Below are 20937 nucleotides of genomic sequence, written 5' to 3'. Positions count from 1 at the left end.
GCCACTCCTCAGTAAAAGGCACATGACAGCCCGCCTGGAGTTTGCCAAAAGGCACCTGAAGGACTCTCAGACCATGAGAAACAAAGATTGAACTCTTTGGCCTGAATGGCAAGCGTCATGTCTGGAGGAAACCAGGCACCGCTCATCACCTGGCCAATACCATCCCTACAGTGAAGCATGGTGGTGGCAGCATCATGCTGTGGGGATGTTTTTCAGCAGCAGGAACTGGGAGACTAGTCAGGATTGAGGGAAAGATGAATGCAGCAATGTACAGAGACATCCTTGATGAAAACCTGCTCCAGAGCGCTCTGGACCTCAGACTGGGGCGAAGGTTCATCTTCCAACAGGACAACGACCCTAAGCACACATCCAAGATAACAAAGGAGTGGCTCTGGGACAACTCTGTGAATGTCCTTGAGTGGCCCAGCCAGAGCCCAGACTTGAACCCGATTGAACATCTCTGGAGAGATCTGAAAATGGCTGTGCACCGACGCTCCCCATCCAACCTGATGGAGCTTGAAAGGTCCTGCAAAGAAGAATGGGAGAAACTGCCCAAAAATAGGTGTGCCAAGCTTGTAGCATCATACTCAAAAAGAGTTGAGGCTGTGATTGGTGCCACAGTGACATCAATCAAATCACAAATTCAAGTGCAGATGTCTTAATAGATGCTTACAGTGGATGACATGTAAAAAGAAAAAAAAAAAAATTAAACATGGACTTTTTCAGACCATTCAAAAATGTAAAATGCATACAAATATACAGTATATAAAAAATATTTAGGTTATCAATGTTATCATTTCAGTTACTTCAGCTGAAAAGATAAAGATGGATAAGAAAAACAGTACATAAAAATAATTTATGAAGGTAAAAAATTAATAATTTAAACACTGGCACTGGTGATATTTCTTCATTCATCGGTCAGATTTTCTGGCATAAGGGAGCCCTGATGATGAACCTACGAAACAAAAAAAATATGATTAGAAACTAGATCAGCACACAGCAGCATTTGTGCAGACGAACAGGCTGTGTGAAACAAGACCAAACCGAATGTGACTGATCACACAAGATGGTGAACTGCTTTTTGAATCCCTTTGTGACTGATTAATATGGAAATGAGGCCAGACTACAACTCACCTAAAGGCCACGTGTACCCTGGTGCCAAACAAATACAGCCAGGTTCTATTTTCTAGAAACCACTTCTGCTGAGGTTATGCCTCCTATTCTCTCTGGGGAATTAAGATGGCAAGGTCAGACATTATAGAATGTTTTGGATCCATTCACCCTTTTCCCCAAAGAATCTAACTGTCTTGTGTAATCAGTTACAGAAAAAAAGCTGTTGTTGGATTACATTTAGTTTTGAACAGCAAAACAAATATTTTTATTTCTTTAGTGTAATTCACAAATCTATTAAAATGTAATGAAAAATCTAACATAAAACAAAGGCAATCTGAGTAAACACAAAACAGTTTTTAAATTATGTTATTTATTGAAGTAAAAAGTTATTCAGTACCAACTGGGCCTGTGAAAAAGTATTTGCTAAATCCCCAAATCTATGAAACTGCATTCATAATGGGGTTCAGCTGGACTAGACACTCCCAGGCCTGATTACTGCCAGCCCTGTTCAATAACATCAACACCTAAATTAGAACTTTTCAGCAGCAAGAAGTTGGCTAAAAGGTTTCACCCTGTAGCACACTATGCCAAGGTCAAAAGAAATTCCAGAAATGATGAGGAAAAAGGTGATTGAAATACATCAGTCTGGGAAGGGTTACAAAGCTATTTCAAAGGCTCTGGGACTCCAAAGAACCACAGTGAGAGACATTATCTCCAAATGGAGAAAACTTAATAACAGTAGTACTCTCGAGAAGGGGCGGTGGAGAGAGTAATTTAGAGTTCAGTTTTTAATTATACTTGATTATTGTATTTTCTTTCTTTTTGTTGTTGTTGTTTTAGTTTTGTGTGAGTGTCTATATTCTATTGACCACAGGGGTGTTCATGGGGGAGTCAGGGTGGGGTGGGAGATTGGTAGGGGGAGGGGTTATAGTGGGGGTTTAATGTTAAAAGTGATTGATTCATTATATATATATATATATATATATATATATATATATATATATATATATGTTGTTTGTTTCTTTGTGTTAACTTATGAATCAATAAAAATGTTAATTGCAAAAAAAACCAAAAAAACAGTAGTGACTCTCCCAGAAGTGGCCGACTTTCCAAAATTCCTCCAAGATCACAGGGATGACTCATTCAGGAAGTCACAAAAAGCCAAGGACAACATCCAAGGAACTGCAGGCCTCTCTCACATCAATAAAGGTCTCTGTTCGTGAATCTATCAGAAAGACACTGAGCAAAAATGGCATCCATGGAAGAGTGGCGAGGCGAAACCCACTGCTAACCCCGGAGAACATTGAGGCTCGTCTGAATTTTGCCAAAACACACCTTGATAATCTTCAAAGCTTTTGAGAGAATTATCTGTGGACTGATGAGTCAAGAGTGGAACAGTTTGCAAGACAGCGGTCCCATTACATCAGGCATAAATCAAACACAGAATTCCACAAAAATAACATCATACCTACGGTTAAGCATGGTGGTGGTAGTGATGGTGTGGGGATGCTTTGCTGCTTCAGGGCTAGGGCGACATGCAATAGAGGGAAACATGAATTCTGCTCTCTACCAGAAAATCTTAAAGGTGAACGTCCGGTCATCAGTCCATGAGTTGAAGCTCAAGCGCAACTGGATTATGCAGCAAGACAATGATCGAAAGCATAGGAGTAAGTCCAACTCTGAATGGCTCAAAAGAAGCTAAATTAAAGTTTTGGAGTGGTCTGGTCAAAGTCCTGACTTGAACCCGATTGAGATGCTGTGGCAGGACCATAAATGTGCAGTTTATGCTCAAAAACCCTCCAATGTGGGCAACAAAATTCCACCACAGCACTGTGAAAGACTGATCTCCAGTTATCGGAAGCATTTGGTTGCAGCTGTTGCTGCTAAAGGTGGCACAACCAGCTATTAAGTTTAAGGGGGCAGTTAGTTTTTCACATGAGTGATATAGGTGGATGATGGATATAACGTTTTTGCGTCAATGAAAAAAAAATATATTTGAAAACTGTATTTTGTGTTTACTCGGGTTGTCTTTGTTTTATGTTATACCTCGTTTGAAGAACAAACAATTTAGTATGAAAAATACACAAAAATAGAAGAAATCAGGATTGACAGCATTGTAGTTAAATCCAAGTGTAATCGAGCTTGAAATCATGATCGTGCTTAAAGACTGCAATGGCAAAATGTACAGTGACAAAAAAGTTATATTTTTGTCTGTTCTCACCCAAAACCGATTCGATCGCTTCAGTAGACATGAAACAAACCACTGGAGTCTTACAAATTACTTTTATGCTGTCTTTATGTGCTTTTTGGAGCTTCAAAGTTTTGGTCACCACTTGCATTGTATGGACCTACAGAGCAGAGATATTCTTCTAAAAATCATCATTTGTGTTCAGCAGAAGAAAGAAAGTCATACACATCTGGGATGGCATGAAGGTGAGTAAATGAGAGAATTTTCATTTTTGGACAAACTATCCCTTTAAGAGGAGTGATTACATAGTAATCACTAGTACTTATCAGTTGGGTTAGGGTTAAGTTGTAACCATCAATATGTTGCTCAGGTTGTCCCTTTAAAAGGAAAGTTTTAGGTTCAATACAAGTTAAGCTACATCAACATAATTTGTGGCATAATATCGATTACCACATAATATAACTTCATATTTATTTTTGCTTTAAAAAACATAAAAAAAAGTTAAAAGGGATGAGTAAAAATTATATTCTGAGGTAAATCAACATTTGCCACAAATACTGTTGATAGAGCTTAACTTGTATTGAATATGAAACAAGTGCTGTGAATTTATAGCTCTCAATGCAACACTACACAATTATGTCATTAGCCTCTTCTAATTTTCTTAAGGCAGCCAAGATTGGAAGTACTGGTGTAAAAGACGAGATAGTAATTTTAGCTGAATTACTCTTGGCCTCGCCTTACCAGGAAAACCAGCTCTGAGCCGCTGCTGGACTGTCTCCAGGTGTTGAATATACTCCGTGAGGGAGTGTTCCTGATCTTGGGAAGAGCTGCAGGAGCGGTCAACTGGTCCCAGCACAGGACTTGGGTACATTCTTGGATGGCAGAAGGGAATAAAAAAAAAGAGTTATTGAAACTGATTTTTGAAATTAAAAGTGTCACTTTTTGTTCCAAGAGGAACAAAACAACCTAGAACAACACTGAATACAACTTGTCTAGCAAGAAAGATGTTTGGTTGTTCACCAGTGATGCGATTAAAACCCAAAACATTTTACCTATTGTGTAGTCTGAAGGGGGATTTGATTGGTGATACCAGAGACGAGACCATGCCCCTTTGGGTCAAAGCATGATCACGGGTGGGTGGAGAGTTAAACGCAGCTCCAGTCTGCTGTGGCTTCAGCACTTCAGTCCTTAAAGTGGGAACTGAGAGAGAAGCAAAGGCGGCATGAATCTGACTAATAAACCCAACGACTTCTTTTAATCACCTGGAGAAGAGAATTATCCAGGGCTGCCAAATGCTTGTACACCAACTGAATACATACATCATGGTGCTGTTAAACAAGTGATTGAGAGACTGACCTGTGCTTTGTCCTGTTCCATGCACGTTAACCATGGCACTGCCTACTGAGATTTTCCTTGTAGCTCTTTGCCATTTCCTGGTGAGGAACGTCAGTCTAAAAAAAGGACAGAAAATAAGAAATACCCATCTAGGGATGTCAAAAGTCCTGGTGCTTCAGCACAAATCGACACTAAAATTAGAAATGTTACAAATGTCAGTCTTTCTTCAGTATTTGTCTGATTCGGGGGGTAGTTTGGGGTTTGATTGTTACACTACAGGTGCTGGTCATATAATTAGAATATCATCAAAAAGTTGATTTATTTCACTAATTCCATTCAAAAAGTGAAACTTGTATATTATATTCATTCATTACACACAGACTGATATATTTCAAATGTTTATTTCTTTTAATTTTGATGATTATAACTGACAACTAAGGAAAATCCCAAATTCAGTATCTCAGAAAATTAGAATATTGTGAAAAGGTTCAATATTGAAGACACCTGGTGCCACACTCTAATCAGCTAATTAACTCAAAACACCTGCAAAGGCCTTTAAATGGTCTCTCAGTCTAGTTCTGTACACTACACAATCATGGGGAAGACTGCTGACTTAACAGTTGTCCAAAAGACGACCATTGACACGTTGCACAAGGAGGGCAAGACACAAAAGGTCATTGCAAAAGAGGCTGGCTGTTCACAGAGCTCTGTGTCCAAGCACATTAATAGAGAGGCGAAGGGAAGGAAAAGATGTGGTAGAAAAAAGTGTACAAGCAATAGGGATAACCGCACCCTGGAGAGGATTGTGAAACAAAACCCATTCAAAAATGTGGGGGAGATTCACAAAGAGTGGACTGCAGCTGGAGTCAGTGCTTCAAGAACCACTACGCACAGACATATGCAAGACATGGGTTTCAGCTGTCGCATTCCTTGTGTCAAGCCACTCTTGAACAACAGACAGCGTCTGAAGCGTCTCGCCTGGGCTAAAGACAAAAAGGACTGGACTTTCTGCTGAGTGATCCAAAGTTATGTTCTCTGATGAAAGTAAATTTTGCATTTCCTTTGGAAATCAGGGTCCCAGAGTCTGGAGGAAGAGAGGAGAGGCACACAATCCACGTTGCTTGAGGTCCAGTGTAAAGTTTCCACAGTCAGTGATGGTTTGGGGTGCCATGTCATCTGCTGGTGTTGGTCCACTGTGTTTTCTGAGGTCCAAGGTCAACGCAGCCGTATACCAGGAAGTTTTAGAGCACTTCATGCTTCCTGCTGCTGACCAACTTTATGGAGATGCAGATTTCATTTTCCAACAGGACTTGGCACCTGCACACAGTGCCAAAGCAACCAGTATCTGGTTTAAGGACCATGGTATCTCTGTTCTTAATTGGCCAGCAAACTCGCCTGACCTTAACCCCATAGAAAATCTATGGGGTATTGTGAAGAGGAAGATGCGATATGCCAGACCCAACAATGCAGAAGAGCTGAAGGCCACTATCAGAGCAACCTGGGCTTTCATAACACCTGAGCACTGCCACAGACTGATCGACTCCATGCCACGCCGCATTGCTGCAGTAATTCAGGCAAAAGGTGCCCCAACTAAGTATTGAGTGCTGTACATGCTCATACTTTTCAGTTGGCCAAGATTTCTAAAAATCCTTTCTTTGTATTGGTCTTAAGTAATATTCTAATTTTCTGAGATACTGAATTTGGGATTTTCCTTAGTCGTCAGTTATAATCATCAAAATTAAAAGAAATAAACATTTGAAATATATCAGTCTGTGTGTAATGAATGAATATAATATACAAGTTTCACTCTCTGAATGGAATTAGTGAAATAAATCAACTTTTTGATGATATTCTAATTATATGACCAGCACCTGTAATGTTGGAAAGTGGTCTTTATAATCTTGCACTCAATTCGGTACCTATTGGCTGTCTGACAGACAAGCACATGGTGGTCAAAATGCCCACTTTGGTAAGATATTGAAGTAAACAGACAGTTATATATGAAGTCAAATGTAAACAACTGTCAAAATCTCAGACTTGCAAACCATTAACCTCATGCGACCACGCGTCCACATTTGTGGACTTTGTATTTTGGCTTCGCTATACGCAACGCATAATTTAAATGAATTAAAACCGACTGAATACTGTTCACAAGACTCTACACTGTCATTTAAGGGTTAAACTTCTGGTGCACTACGTCACGTGACAGCTTGACGTTGATTTCTGGGACCAACAAAAGCACCTCTGGTTAGAAACCTGTTTGACTGTAAAGATTAGCGTCTAGTTTTGTTTGATATGCTGCTTTAAAAAATCCATTCATTTTTCACTCAACATAATGTCCACATGTTGCAGTTAGGACCGTGTTCCCTCAAAAGTTTAAAAACATGTTAGTTATTTTGAATATTTTTCCACATTAACATCTGTGGGTCTATTTGCTTCATTTTAATATACATTTTGTTTTATTTTGTTCTCACTGTACAATTCGGTTCTATTCATTAACACTAGCAAATGAATTCCTATATATTTACTGTGCATTTTCACATCAAGAATAAATGTATTCGTGCAAAAGCTGAAAAATTTGGCTTTCAAAGGCTTTATATGGAGTTAGGATGAAGATAAGGTGCATTTCTAACTGTTCTGGGACCAGTGCAGACAGACAGCACACTGGAGTCATTCACTAAATAGGGAGCAAGGGTGCATCCTATAGCTTTCTATGAAGTGCATTCACTCCTAAAATCCAACCAAAAGTTCAGTTTCAGGCTGCAGATGATGTTTGGACCACTCAACGTGTTTGACAGACATGGGACAATGATAATCAGTACATAGATTCAGAATTTATAATGCAACATTTTTACATGGTTGTCAGTGATCTGATGCTGGCCATTACTTTTAATAAGAATCAATTCAGCTTCATAGAAAATCAGCTGTAATGTCTATAACGTCTCAAAAACATGAATAACCAACACTCCTCGACACAAACTATTTGATGAAAAATAATTCTAAACTTTCTATAGCTTGGTATTACTTTTTTTTGCTTGTTTATTAGGTGCTACTAGTTACGAATGAAATAGGGAAATGAAAAATGCACACAGCAGTCATGCAGGAGTCTTAAGGGCATGCATAGTAAATGCAGTCTAGTTGCATGTGCTGTATTAGCCATTTTCCTTACCTTGAGATAGCGATAACTACTCTAACGGATGCTCTGAAGCGATTTAGGGGTCTGGACACTTGTGGTTGGCTCAACGTCGGTTGTGCGCCCATACGAGCAATAAGCGCAAGTGTACCCTGCTCGCACTCCTGGAAGCCTCCCAGCAGCAACAGCAGATAGCGCTTCTGATACACCAGTGACTTTCTGTAACTCTCCGCTCGCAGGTATCTCTCATAGAGCCGCTGCACCTACAACACGGAGCAGGACGGAGAAATGCTGTTAAAGTGCACACATTCTAACGCCACCATATCCTTCTCAGTACCGAGATAGAAAGTAGTGAGTAATACCTATGAACCACATGTCCTTTATATGTAATTATATTCTGGAGCAGCTTTAGACATTGTAATTCATAGTGATATTGTAAATACACTGAGCATGCAATGCGTTATATGGACACTGAGTTTTGACCTATCTTCTCTCAAGACCTTATGTTTAGTACATCAAATTAAAAAAGTCAATCTATAAAAATGTCTGAGACTTGTGCATCCTATATTCACAGGAGCATGTAGAATTTACTCTGAAAAGCCCTCAACAAGTTAAAGACTTTATTAGCTGAACCAATGCAAAAAACACAGAAGACTGACACATAAAAGGCAAGGGTTTTACATTGTGAAACTCTATAAAAAAGGCCTTTACCTTGTTGTTTGAGAGGTCGGAGATGGTTCTGTTTTCATTGCTAGCAGTGACCTTTGAGAGACCAGCCTCAGCCTTTCGTAATGCAGCCTGAAGAGCTGCTTTTTCCTTCTGCCAGGCCAGTTTCTCTGATAACATGCTCTGCTCCATAAGTGCAGGAGACTTCACCTGAGAGAGAGAGAGACATCAAAATTCAGTGTACTGTGTTTACGCAAACTGCTGTAAGATAACACCCAAAATGCTACCATAACCAATCATAAAGTTAAAAATGAAGTTCCATCTTGGTTTGTTAAGGAGTTAAACAACTATTGTGTTTTCATAATCGACAGTCGCTGTCACTTCTGAATACTACTCCATACTGAGTTTGGACACATTGTACAAAGTTAGAATTTTTAGATCAGATGAGTGAGCAAAATATAGATTTATTACCTGCTCCTGGCATTTGAGGCTGTGCAGTTCTCTCTCCAGACAGGATATAGTGTGCTTGAGAGAGACCTTCTCCTCATTCAGAGCAGCGAGACACTCGGAGAACTCAGAGTTCTCCTTCAGCAATCCTTCAGTTAGAGAGGGAGTGGATGAGGCAGAGTCCTAAGAAACACAGGATCCAATATTTCAGCGAAATAATACAAGCGAGAGTGTTGCTGCTCCAAATATCTGCAGGGCTGTGATTCTACCATTGGCACGAGGCCAAAGGTAATCACAGCTGTGATGTTTTATACAATAAACAAAAAATTCTATAAACAAGCAGTTAATATCAAGTAGCGTACATTTTAGAGACAATAAAAGAATCAACTGCAACAGACTTTTAGTTGATGATAAAATTATTTATAATAAATAATCGTCAAACTGCGAGGGCTGTTATTTAATTAGATAAATAAATAGTCTGACCACGCTGCCCGCTGTGCTGTGCTTATGCGCGTAGCTGTTTTGTCTGTAGTGCTTTCTTAAATACATGTGAACCGGATCAGTGTATTACACGTGGTTTCAGAGCGGTTCTGGTGCTTTGAGTGACAGATGTGCTCTGAGTTTGGTTTGGTGTGCTGACAGTCGCTGAGTGCTTTATATTTAAAGTGCTCCAGATTCATTTTAATTGCACATTCACAATTGTTTAGCTGCTAGAATTTAATATACAAATCTAAAATAACCAAGACACTGGGTTTTTGTGGACAGAAAGGGAGATGAGATCATTTCACTACCAGGTTCCCACTCTTTTCAAGGCACAATTTCCAGGACATTTTATGTGCCCATCAAGTGTAATATTTAAACAAAAAGCACGTGTCCATTTAAATAGAGCTTTTATTTTGCCGTTCGTGAGTTTTTGATGGTAATTTCTCACCTCCAGATAGTTGGCTATATGGCCCAGTATGATTATTAATCCACATAAAGCTGTGATTCAATGCATGTGGTGCACACTTCAGAGTGCTCTCTGTCTCTGTCATTTCAAACACAAGAGCGCTCGTGATGATCATGATGAGGTGTTCTCAGTGTATAAGCGGCCGTCTCTACACATTAATTTTGAAGCGCACATCACTTGCAGGTTACAGTTGTGCTCAAAAGTTTGCATACCCTGGCAGAAATTGTGAAGTTTTATTTAAGGATAGTGATCATATGAAGCCATTTATTGTCACATAATTGTTTGGCTCCTTTTTAAATCATAACGGTAACAGAAATCACCCAAATGGCCCTGATCAAAAGTTTACATATCCTTGAATGTTTGGCCTTGTTACAGACACACAAGGTGACACACACAGGTTTAAATGGCAACTAAAGGTTAATTTCCCACACCTGTGGCTTTTTAAATTGCAATTAGTGCCTGTGTATAAATAGCCAATGAGTTTGTTAACTCTCACATGGATGCACTGAGCAGGCTAGATACTGAGCTATGGAGAGCAGAACTGTCAAAAGACCTGCGTAACAATGTAATGGAACTTTATAAAGATGGAAAAGGATATAAAAATATATCCAAAGCCTTGAAAATGCCAGTCAGTACTGTTCAATCACTTATTAAGAAGTGGAAAATTTGGGGATCTCTTGATACCAAGCCAAGGTCAGGTAGACCAAGAAACATTTCAGCCACAACTGCCAGAAGAATCTTTCGGGATACAAAGAAAAACCCACAGGTAACCTCAGGAGAAATACAAGCTGCTCTGGAAAAAGATGGTGTGGTTGTTTCAAGGAGCACAATACGACGATACTTGAACAAAAATGAGCTGCATGGTTGAGTTGCCAGAAAGAAGCCTTTACTGCGCCAATGTTACAAAAAAGCCTGGTTACAATATGCCCGACAACACCTTGACACGCCTCACAGCTTCTGGCACACTGTAATTTGGAGTGACGAGACCAAAATAGAGCTTTATGGTCACAACCATAAGCGCTATGTTTGGAGAGGGGTCAACAAAAAGAACACCATCCCCACTGTGAAGCATGATGTTTTGGGGGTGTGTGAGCTCTAAAGGCACGGGGAATCTTGTGAAAATTGATGGCAAGATGAATGCAGCATGTTATTAGAAAATACTGGTAGACAATTTGCATTCTTCTGTACGAAAGCTGCACATGGGACGCTCTTGGACTTTCCAGCACGACAATGACCCTAAGCATGAGGCCAAGTTGACCCTCCAGTGGTTACAGCAGAAAACGGTGAAGGTTCTGGAGTGGCCATCAAAGTCTCCTGACCTTAATATCATCGAGCCACTCTGGGGAGATCTCAAACGTGCGGTTTATGCAAGACGACCAAAGACTTTGCATGACCTGTAGGCATTCTGCCAAGACGAATGGGCAGCTATACCACTATGGCCTCATAGACAACTATTACAAAAGACTGCACGCTATCATTAATGCTAAACGGGGCAATACGCAGTATTAAGAACTAAGGGTATGCAGACATTTGAACAGGGGTCATTTCATTTTTTTCATTGTTGCCATGTTTTGTTTTATGATTGTGCCATTCTGTTATAACCTACAGTTGAATATGAATCCCATAAGAAATAAAATAAATGTGTTTTGCCTGCTCACTCATGTTTTCTTTAAAAATGGTACACATATTACCTATTTTCCAAGGGTATGCAAACTTGAGCACAACTGTATATATTTAATTAAATCAGAGACTTTTTTTTTGTTGTTTAATTATCACACTAGGACATTTCACAATTTTCATTTCATTAATTGTACATTCAAACATTCATTTTCATCCAAATGTGTCATATTCCATGACATTCTGCGTTTTATCGCTAATGCCATTTTTATAACTAGATTCCGTGTATTCCGCATACTACATGTGGTAACCACGGTATAAGCGGACTCCGATCGTTGAATTATTGAAAATTAACTCACATCCCGAGGTATTAAAGGAATAGTTCACCCAAAAATGAAAATTTGCTGATAATTTACTCACCATCAGGCCATCCAAGATGTTTCCGAGTTTCTTTCTTCATCAAAACAGAATTTAAGACTTTTAGGATTTCATTTCAGGCCTCCTCCTCTAAACAATACAAGTGAATGTATGGTCTAAAATGCATATTTAGGATGCATCAAAATAATCCACACGACTCCGGTCGAGTAAATAAAGTTCTTCTGAATGAAAACGATTGATTATTTTGAGAAACAAAACAATACTTATATACTTTTTAACTACAAATGTTCACTTCCGTACATCTGTGACGTGCGCTCATGAGAGGTATGACGTTAGCTCGTTGGTAAGGTCACGCGTCACGTGGAGGAGTCAGTAAGTGCTAAATGTTATTTTGGTATGGCTTGCTTCTGTTTCACAAATGTGTTCAGTTTCATTAATCGATTTAGCGACCACTTCTGGAGATGCAATTAAATGCAGTGCAGATGCAGTGCTTTAAGTGGAAGAAAAAAATAGTGCAGGTACTCTCCTTAGTATTAAACATATTTTTTGGGGTAAATAAATGATACTGTGAGACTGTTTTGTTAAAATATATGTTTATTTATAAATAATTAAACTTCAGATTTTATACTATACAGAAGGACTCTTCAACTACTTTTTTGCGGGGGCCAGATTATCCAGATGAAAACTCAACTGGGGCCAAATTTTTTTCCGTATTTATCTTACCCAACACTTATTGTAACATGATAATATGAAAAACAAAACACTGTTAATAATAGGTTTATTAACATCAAAATAGAATGTATTTACATTAAAATTTGGCTGAAGAACAAACATGACCTCAAACCTTCAACTAACAAACAGGTTTTGATTAACTTTACTTTGAAAATAAAAACATACAATGTAGGGTTATTATTTATGAAAACTGAGGAGGAGCATTTAGATCTGCTAAAGTGTGTATCTTTGACAATATCAACCCACATAAGAAAACAGTAGCAATCTAATGTAGAACTGTCTTTTTTCACAAAATAAATGTAGCCTAAAACTGACAAAAATAGCATTATGTCTGTTCTTCCTTTTTCTCCATTATCCTCCCATTAAATGAGGGGAAATTTGCCTTTCCTTGTCCTACACATATGAATATGCACACAGGAACCAGATACTTGGCACATCTGTATGTAGAATGCTAGTTACATAGGTAACTGTGGTTCTGTGAATTCCGGATGACCACCAGAGGCGGTGCTTAAGCAATAGTGGATTATTGCAGTGCCAGCTAGATAGGTCGAGAGAATATACCAACAAAGTCATGTAGTGACGTAGGCTGAGCCTCGAGGATAATAGCCACATCAGCTCAGCGTTCAGCCTCCTTACGTCTTTATCGCGCATTCCGAATGACAAATAACTCTGGCGGTCATCTGTAATTCACAGAACCACAGTTACCTACGTAACTAGCATTCTGTTTCATTCCTCCTGACTGCCAGAGGTGGTGCTTAAGCACTAGTGGATGACTACTACCAACACAGTCATGAGGAATGCCATGAAAAACAGTCAAGGCTGTCCCTGAAGAATCGCTGAACTCCCAGCATGAAGGGTAGCAATATTGACTTGTAGAAGTGAGCAAAGGTATATGGAAAAGCCCAGGTAGCAGCAGCACAGATATCCGTCATGGAGACTCCTCTAAAGGCAGCCCAAGATGTAGACACAGCCCTAGTAGAATGACAAAAGATACCTCCTGGCAAGGTCTTTTGGGCTTTCTTGTATGTCAGAGTGATCACCTTCACAATCCAATGTGAAGATCACTGCTTAAATACAGCGGCACCCTTCCGGACGCCACCATAGCAAACAAATAGCTGATCTGTTTGTCAAAGACGAATGGTAGCTTCCACGTAACACCTCAAGGTTCGCACAGGACACAAGAGGTGTCGCTCGACTCATCTGAACACTGAAATGCAGACAGATTAATGGACTGATTTTCGAAACGAGGTAAAAGAACTTTAGGAAGAAATTATGGATTTGGCCCAAGTACAATGCCAGAATCATCGGGCAACCAACACATGCATAACTCACTAACAGATAATGCATGTAACTCACTGACTCGCTTAGTTGAAGCGATGGCCAACAGAAAGGCAGTTTTCAAAGACACCCACTTAAGGTCAGCCATCTGCAAAGGTTCGGCAGCAAACAGAAAAAGTCAAGTACAAGTGGTAAATCCCACAGGAAAATGGGGGTTGTGGGCTGGCCTTGAACGTCTCGCACCCTTTAAAAACACTACAAACAAGATGAACCAATTGTAGAACCATTTACTGGTACATCATATGCAGAAATGACTGCAACATATACCTTTAATGTGGAAGCTGCATTGCCTGCATGCAAGAGATGTTGCAAAAAACTCTTGGAACCTCACAGTGTGTAGGATCCATCCCACGATCCTCTGCACCGTGAAGAGAAAAAATTCCAAAGCGCAGCATAGAACTGATGTGTGGATGCAGCCCTAGCACTAACAATAGTATGAACAACAGCAGGTTCACAATCAGTTAGAAGAGGGTTGGACCCAGAGGCCAAACCCAAAGCTGCAGACGGGCTGGATCCGGGTGCCAAACACCTCCATCCATCTGCGATAGCAGAACCTTCCAGAGTGGAAGCTGCTATGGTCTGCCCACCAATAGTCTCAGAAGTATGGGAAACCAAGGCCTGGCTGGCCATCGGGGTGCTACAAGAAGCACCCTGTGGTTGCACAGGGAGATCATGTGTAATGTCTCCCACAACAGTGGAATAGGAGGAAATGCATAAAGTAGGCAGTTCGGCCACTGGTGAGACAGCGCATCCTGCCTTAATGGGCTGGATGTCTGTCCTCGCAAACCACAAGCGACAATGGGTGGTCGCCTCTGATGTGAAAAGATCCACTTCTGCTTTGCCGAACTGATGCCATATGCTCTGCACCTCATCTGGGTGAAGCCTCCATTCTCCCAGATGCAAAAGGTCCCTTGAGAGAGCATCTGCTACCTGATTACTTGACCCCAAGAGGTGAACCACCCTCATTGATACTAGTTGGGGAAGAGACCAGATGAAATTCTTGTGAGTGAGATGCAAGGACTTGAGTGACTTCTTGCCACCCTGATGGTTCAGGTGGAACACTGCCGAGGTGTTGTTGGACCAAATTAATACATGACAGAACCGGCAAGAAATATTGCAGGGCTAGGAAAACCGCACGTAACTCCAGGAGGTTGATATGGTCCATGGACTGATCTGGATCTGATTGGCCACAAATACCCCTGTGATTCCATGTTGCACCCCACCCCCAGAGGGCCGCGTCGGTCGTGACCACTTCCCGATGAAAAGGAATGACCCCTAGGGCTACACGTCATTAAAAACTCCCAGCAATTCCATTGTGTCAATGCATGAACACAACAGTGTGAAAAAACAATCAACCGATGACGATATCTGGTGGGGTTCAACTGCAAACTGTTGTTCCACCGCTGGAGAGGTCTGAGGTGGAGCAAGCTCAGTGGAATCACAGAAGTGGCAGCAGTCAGCATCCCCATAAGCTGTAGTAACACTCTGTATCACAACATCGTTCCCAGCTGGAAACGAGCAAGGAGCTGCAGAATATTGCCTACCTGAGCATGTGACAGAGTGGCAGACATTGCACAAGAGTCTAGAGTCATTCCAATGAAAGTAACCGATTGCACCGGAATCGGGCAACTCTTTGTCTCGTTGCCAGCGAGACCCAGTTTCTGTACATGCTCTAAAAGAAGTATGGTGTTGCGAACAGCTTGATGCCTTGAGGGGGCATAAAGCAGCCAGTCTTCCAAATAAGGAAGGATCTGCATTCCTCTGGACCATAGAGGAAACAGAGCTGCACTCATGCACCTCATGAAAACACGAGGGTTCAGACACAGACCGAATGGTAGGACCTTGAATTGGTAGGCTTGGTTTTCGAAACTGAATCGAAGAAACTTCCTGTGCTGAGGTGCAATTGGAACATGAAAGTATGCTTCAAGTCGACACTCGTAAACCAATCCTCCCTCATGACAAACCGAAGAACGTCGGTTGCAGGTAACATTCGAAAGGGCAGAGTTTTCAGGAACAAGTTTAGATGCTTTGAATCGAGAATTGCAACAATGACAGCATTGCAAATCCTTGGCATTCTAGCTGTCAGTTTGTCCAGATACTCAGGTGACATTTCACCCCACGCTTCCTGTAGCACTTGCCATAGATGTGGCTGTCTTGTCGGGCACTTCTCACACACCTTACAGTCTAGCTGATCCCACAAAAGCTCAGTGGGGTTAAGATCCATAACACTCTTTTCCAATTATCTGTTGTCCAATGTCTGTGTTTCTTTGCCCACTCTAACCTTTTCTTTCTGTTTTTCTGTTTCAAAAGTGGCTTTTTCTTTGCAATTCTTCCCATAAGGCCTGCACCCGAGTCTTCTCTTTACTGTTGTACATGAAACTGGTGTTGAGCAGGTAGAATTAAATGAAGCTGTCAGCTGAGGACATGTGAGGCATCTATTTCTCAAACTAGAGACTCTGATGTACTTATCCTCTTGTTTAGTTGTACATCTGGCCTTCCACATCTCTTTCTGTCCTTGTTAGAGCCAGTTGTCCTTTGTCTTTGAAGACTGTTGTGTATACCTTTGTATGAAATCATCACTTTTTTGGCAATTTCAAGCATTGTATAGCCTTCATTAATCAAAACAATGATTGACTGACAAGTTTCTAGAGAAAGCAGTTTCCTTTTTGCCATTTTTGACCTAATATTGACCTTAAGACATGCCAGTCTACTGCATACTGTGGCAACTCAAAAACAAACACAAAGACATATGTTAAGCTTCATTTAACAAACCAAATAGCTTTCAACAGTGTTTGATATAATGCCAAGTGATTTTCTAGTACCAAATTAGCAATTTAGTATGATTACTCAAGGATAAGGTGTTAGAGTGATGGCTGCTGGAAATGGGGCCTGTCTAGATTTGATCAAAAATGACTTTTTTTCAAATAATGATGGTGCTGTTTTTTTTATACTTTATACTGTTTTTTTTTATACTTTGTGAACAGTTGAATGCCACTTTGGTGAATTAAAGTACCAAAATCTGTACATTATTCCAGATTTTGGCTGCCAGTGTATATCCACACTCTGATAACTGGCCACCGGATTGCACAGAGGAGCACAGCGTATCACAAAAATCCGAATATAGATTATGATAATTAAGATATGACTCGACCATCCGGGGAACCGGGATGCCGGTTTTGTTTCTTTTTGTATTGGTTCCGCCTAGCGGCTGGAGCTTGTTCTATTGAATAACACTCCTTTGGAATAGCTGTGGATTAATCTGTTCGTTCTTCGTGCTTATTCCTCCTGCTGGCTGTAGTTTGTTTTGTTGAGTATTTTTACGGGACATTGGAATGATTACGTCATCCGTTGAACTCATAACAGCTAGCTCACTGAACATATCTGAACAGTTTTATATCAGCTGGAATTTGTTTTGTGGAAGATCACACCTTTGAGACAGTTCTGTGAATGAATCTACACATTCTTTGTGTTCATTCTTCCTATTGGCTGGGTTTATTTGACGAAGTATTTTCTGTTATGTAATCTTTTGTGCAATCCGATGGCAGAGTTGTCGTGGGGGCTCGTGGGGTTCATGGACCTTTTGAGTTTAGAGGGATTGTCGCTGGTTGGCGCTCTCGTGCACGGGGTTAATGTGCAAGTTTTTCTTTTTTCTGTTTGTTTTGTTCGGGGTTTGATTGTTTCACTATTGGGGAATGTGGTCTGTATAATTTAGTTTTTGACACACAATTTTATTTTTTCTACTATATCAAAATGTCAAATTTTAATATGAGTGGATTGTCTCTCTCTCCACATGGAATGTGGATGGGTTGGGGCACCCCATAAAAAGAAGGAAGGTTATTACTTTTCTTAAACTTAAGAAATATGATATAGTGTTTCTTCAAGAAACACATCTCTCCCCGCAGGAAGCTGAAAAATTTGGGAAGATATGGGGTGGACATGTTTTTTTAGTGCTGGCTCAAGTAAGAGCAGGGGAGTCATTATATTGGTAAATAAACATTTACAATTCAAATGTCTCAAACAGACTAAAGATAAATTAGGGAGAGACATTATTGTTTTTGCTGAAATTCAGGGGCAAAGGTTGATTTTGGCTAATATTTACGCACCTAACGCTGATGATCAGGGCTTTTTTATAGAACTTGAAGGGATGCTGCAAATCGCTGGCACCCCTCATGATATAATATTGGGAGGAGACTTTAATCTTTTGATGGATTCAGTCCTTGATCACAGTGAAGCAAAAGTGTGTAAGCCCCCTAGAGCATCATTGACGCTTCACAGGATGTGTAAAAATCTAGGTCTTACGGATATTTGGAGACTTTTGAACCCATCTGGTAGAGACTATACATTTTTTTTCCATCGGTCCATAAGATTTATTCTAGAATAGATTTTTTTTTATATCCAAATCCCTCATTTCATCTGTTGTTGATTGCTCAATTGGAAATATCTTAGTCTCAGATCATGCCCTGGTGAGTTTAGAGGTGGTGCCACATACGAACATAAAGAAATCATACAGTTGGCGCCTTAATGTGTCCCTTTTGCAAAATCCTGATTTCCAACAAATGTTAAAGACTGAAATCAATGTTTATATGGAGACCAACTGGTCCTCAGTATCCTCTGTGGGCGTGGCTTGGGAGGCACTTAAGGCGGTTCTTAGGGGCCGGATCATACAGTATGCCTCAATCAATAAATTGGAGTTGGAAGGAAATATTAAAAGTGCAGAGGCAGAGCTGAAGCGCTGTATGTCAGCTGATGGCCTCAGAGAATTTACCAGATTGAAATATAAATATAATACTATTTTGTCGCAGAAAGTGGAGTTTTGGTTATTCAGGGCAAGACAGTCATACTTTGAGTCGGGTGACAAAGCAGGGAAGCTTTTGGCTAGATATATAAAGCAGAGAGAGTCTCTTTCTATCATTCCCTCAGTGAAATCTGCTGATGGTGAAATTTTTACCTCAGCCATTGATATTAATAATGCCTTTAAAGAATTCTATATTGATCTTTATAGTTCCACGTCTTCGTCTACTGATGAAGATATTAGAAACTTTGTGGAACCATTAGATCTTCCTAAACTGACGATTGAGCAAAAAACTCTCTTGATTCTGAGATAACCTTGGAGGAGCTTGACGAGGTAATTAAGTCCCTACCTACTGGCAAGGCTCCGGGGACAGATGGTTTTGCCGCAGAATTCTTTAGATCTTATGCTACAGAACTGGCTCCACTTTTGTTAGAAGAGAACACTGAATCATTAAAGAATGGAAAGCTTCCTCCAACCATGACACAAGCCCGGATCAGTCTGATTCTTAAGAAGGACAAAGATCCAAGCGAGTGTAAAAGTTGCCATCCAATCTCCCTGATCCAACCAGATGTAAAAATATTGTCAAAAATTTTGGCTAACCGATTAAGTAAGGTTATGACATCTCTTATACATACAGATCAGGTGGGATTTATTCGGGGCCGTAGCTCTTCTGATAACATCAGGCGTCTCATCAATATTATGTGGTCAGTGGCGAATGATCAGTCTCCGGTCGCTGCCATCTCACTTGATGCTGAAAAGGCATTTGATACGGTAGAATGGGATTAACTTTTTAAGATTTTGGAAATGTATGGGTTCGGGAGTACATTTATTGGTTGGATTAAGTTACTTTATAGACACCCTGTAGCAGCGGTACAAACAAATGGATTAATTTCAGATTATTTTACTCGGCCGGGCTGCCCTCTTTCCCCTTTATTGTTCTGTCTTGCCCTGGAACCATTAGCAGCCGCGATAAGAAAGGAGGATGATTTTCCAGGGGTGATGGCGGGAGGTGTGGTGCATAAACTTTTGCTTTACGCAGATGATATTTTATTATTTGTCTCTGAACCTACTAGATCTTTGCCTTGCCTCCACAGAATTATTAATTCCTTTTCCAAGTTCTCAGGATACAAAGTTAATTGGTCTAAATCCGAAGCTTTGGCTCTGACAGCGCACTGTCCAGTAACAGCTTTCCCGCTGGGCGCCTTCCAGTGGCCCAAACAGGGATTAAGTATTTGGGGATTTTATTCCCAGCAAATTTGTCTGATTTAGTTGGTGTTAATTTTGACCCTTTAATAAAAAGATTTGAGCGATGTGGGCAGGTGAGCTTCATTACATTTATCGATGATTGGGAAGGTTAATGTTATTAAAATGAACTGTATTCCAATTTTTGTCCCAGACTTCGTGTGTTGGGCGATGGGGCAGTTATGGATATAGCTGATGGGTAAGTAAAGAGGTGGGTCCTCACCGGCGTGATGATCGGGAGTCAGATAATTGTGAGGGGATGGAAGTCGACGGGCGCTCCCTCTTTTTATGAATGGTGCACCGAATTGGGCAAGGTAGCTTCATTTGAAGAGATGTCATATAGACGGCTTGGCAATTCGGCTGCATATGATAAGAAATGGGGCAGGTTTTTGGCCTTTTTGGGGGGTGCTCAAAGGTGGGGGGCTGTGGAGAGGGACATTTTGTTTGGTTTGGATATATATTTGTTAAATTAGACTGTTTTTTATATATATATTGGGGGGGGGGGGTGTTCAGTGTTCAATTTTATAAATTGATTCAGTGTGTGTATGCTCTCTTTGTGTAATCCTGTTTGTTTGAATCAATAAAAAAATAAATTAAATTAAAGATAATCAAGATAGCGGGGGACCGCCAACTTTTCAGCGCGGTAAACACTAGTCACCGGATAGCACCGAGAAGGACGAAGTGATACCAACAGATCATGAAAATGTATCCAATAAAATACAAAACTCACCAAATACAAAACTCACCAAACACTGACAAAATAATCCAATCGGGATCCAAAAGGCTTAGGAGCGTGCTGTCACAGCTTGCGAGGACGATACTTCACTGCTCTAGTAAGCTGCAGTTGACAGCGCGTAATCACACGAAAAATAACGACCTATCTCTACCAGGCGAGAAAGCGAAAGAGGCTGAACGCTGAGTTAATGTGGCTATTATCCTCGAGGTTCAGCCTACGCAAGCAAGCGGGAGGTGTGCACAATAAACATTGAAATTATTTCGAAGAGGCA

The 20937-nt window shown here is 40.5% G+C and overlaps 1 protein-coding gene across 1 annotated transcript in view; it reads right to left on the bottom strand.

Annotated features, from left to right (window-relative positions):
• Positions 1–668: 668 nt before the first annotated feature.
• Positions 669–20937, bottom strand: part of LOC127449527 (pericentrin-like) — an 83640-nt gene continuing 63371 nt past the window's right edge. Inside the window, exons 32-38 of the mRNA XM_051713014.1 lie at positions 8907–9065; positions 8481–8645; positions 7806–8032; positions 4658–4752; positions 4354–4501; positions 4043–4173; positions 669–955 (exon numbers count right to left, since the gene is read on the bottom strand). Of these exons, the coding sequence (XP_051568974.1) occupies positions 912–955; positions 4043–4173; positions 4354–4501; positions 4658–4752; positions 7806–8032; positions 8481–8645; positions 8907–9065 (969 nt within the window). The 3' untranslated portion in view covers positions 669–911. The remainder of the gene's footprint in view (positions 956–4042; positions 4174–4353; positions 4502–4657; positions 4753–7805; positions 8033–8480; positions 8646–8906; positions 9066–20937) is intronic.

Source organism: Myxocyprinus asiaticus, chromosome 12 (genome assembly GCF_019703515.2).
Source record: "Myxocyprinus asiaticus isolate MX2 ecotype Aquarium Trade chromosome 12, UBuf_Myxa_2, whole genome shotgun sequence".
NCBI lineage: Eukaryota > Metazoa > Chordata > Actinopteri > Cypriniformes > Catostomidae > Myxocyprinus > Myxocyprinus asiaticus.
The sequence above is the reverse complement of the archived record's forward strand: the minus strand, read 5'-3'. Positions and strand labels throughout refer to the sequence as shown.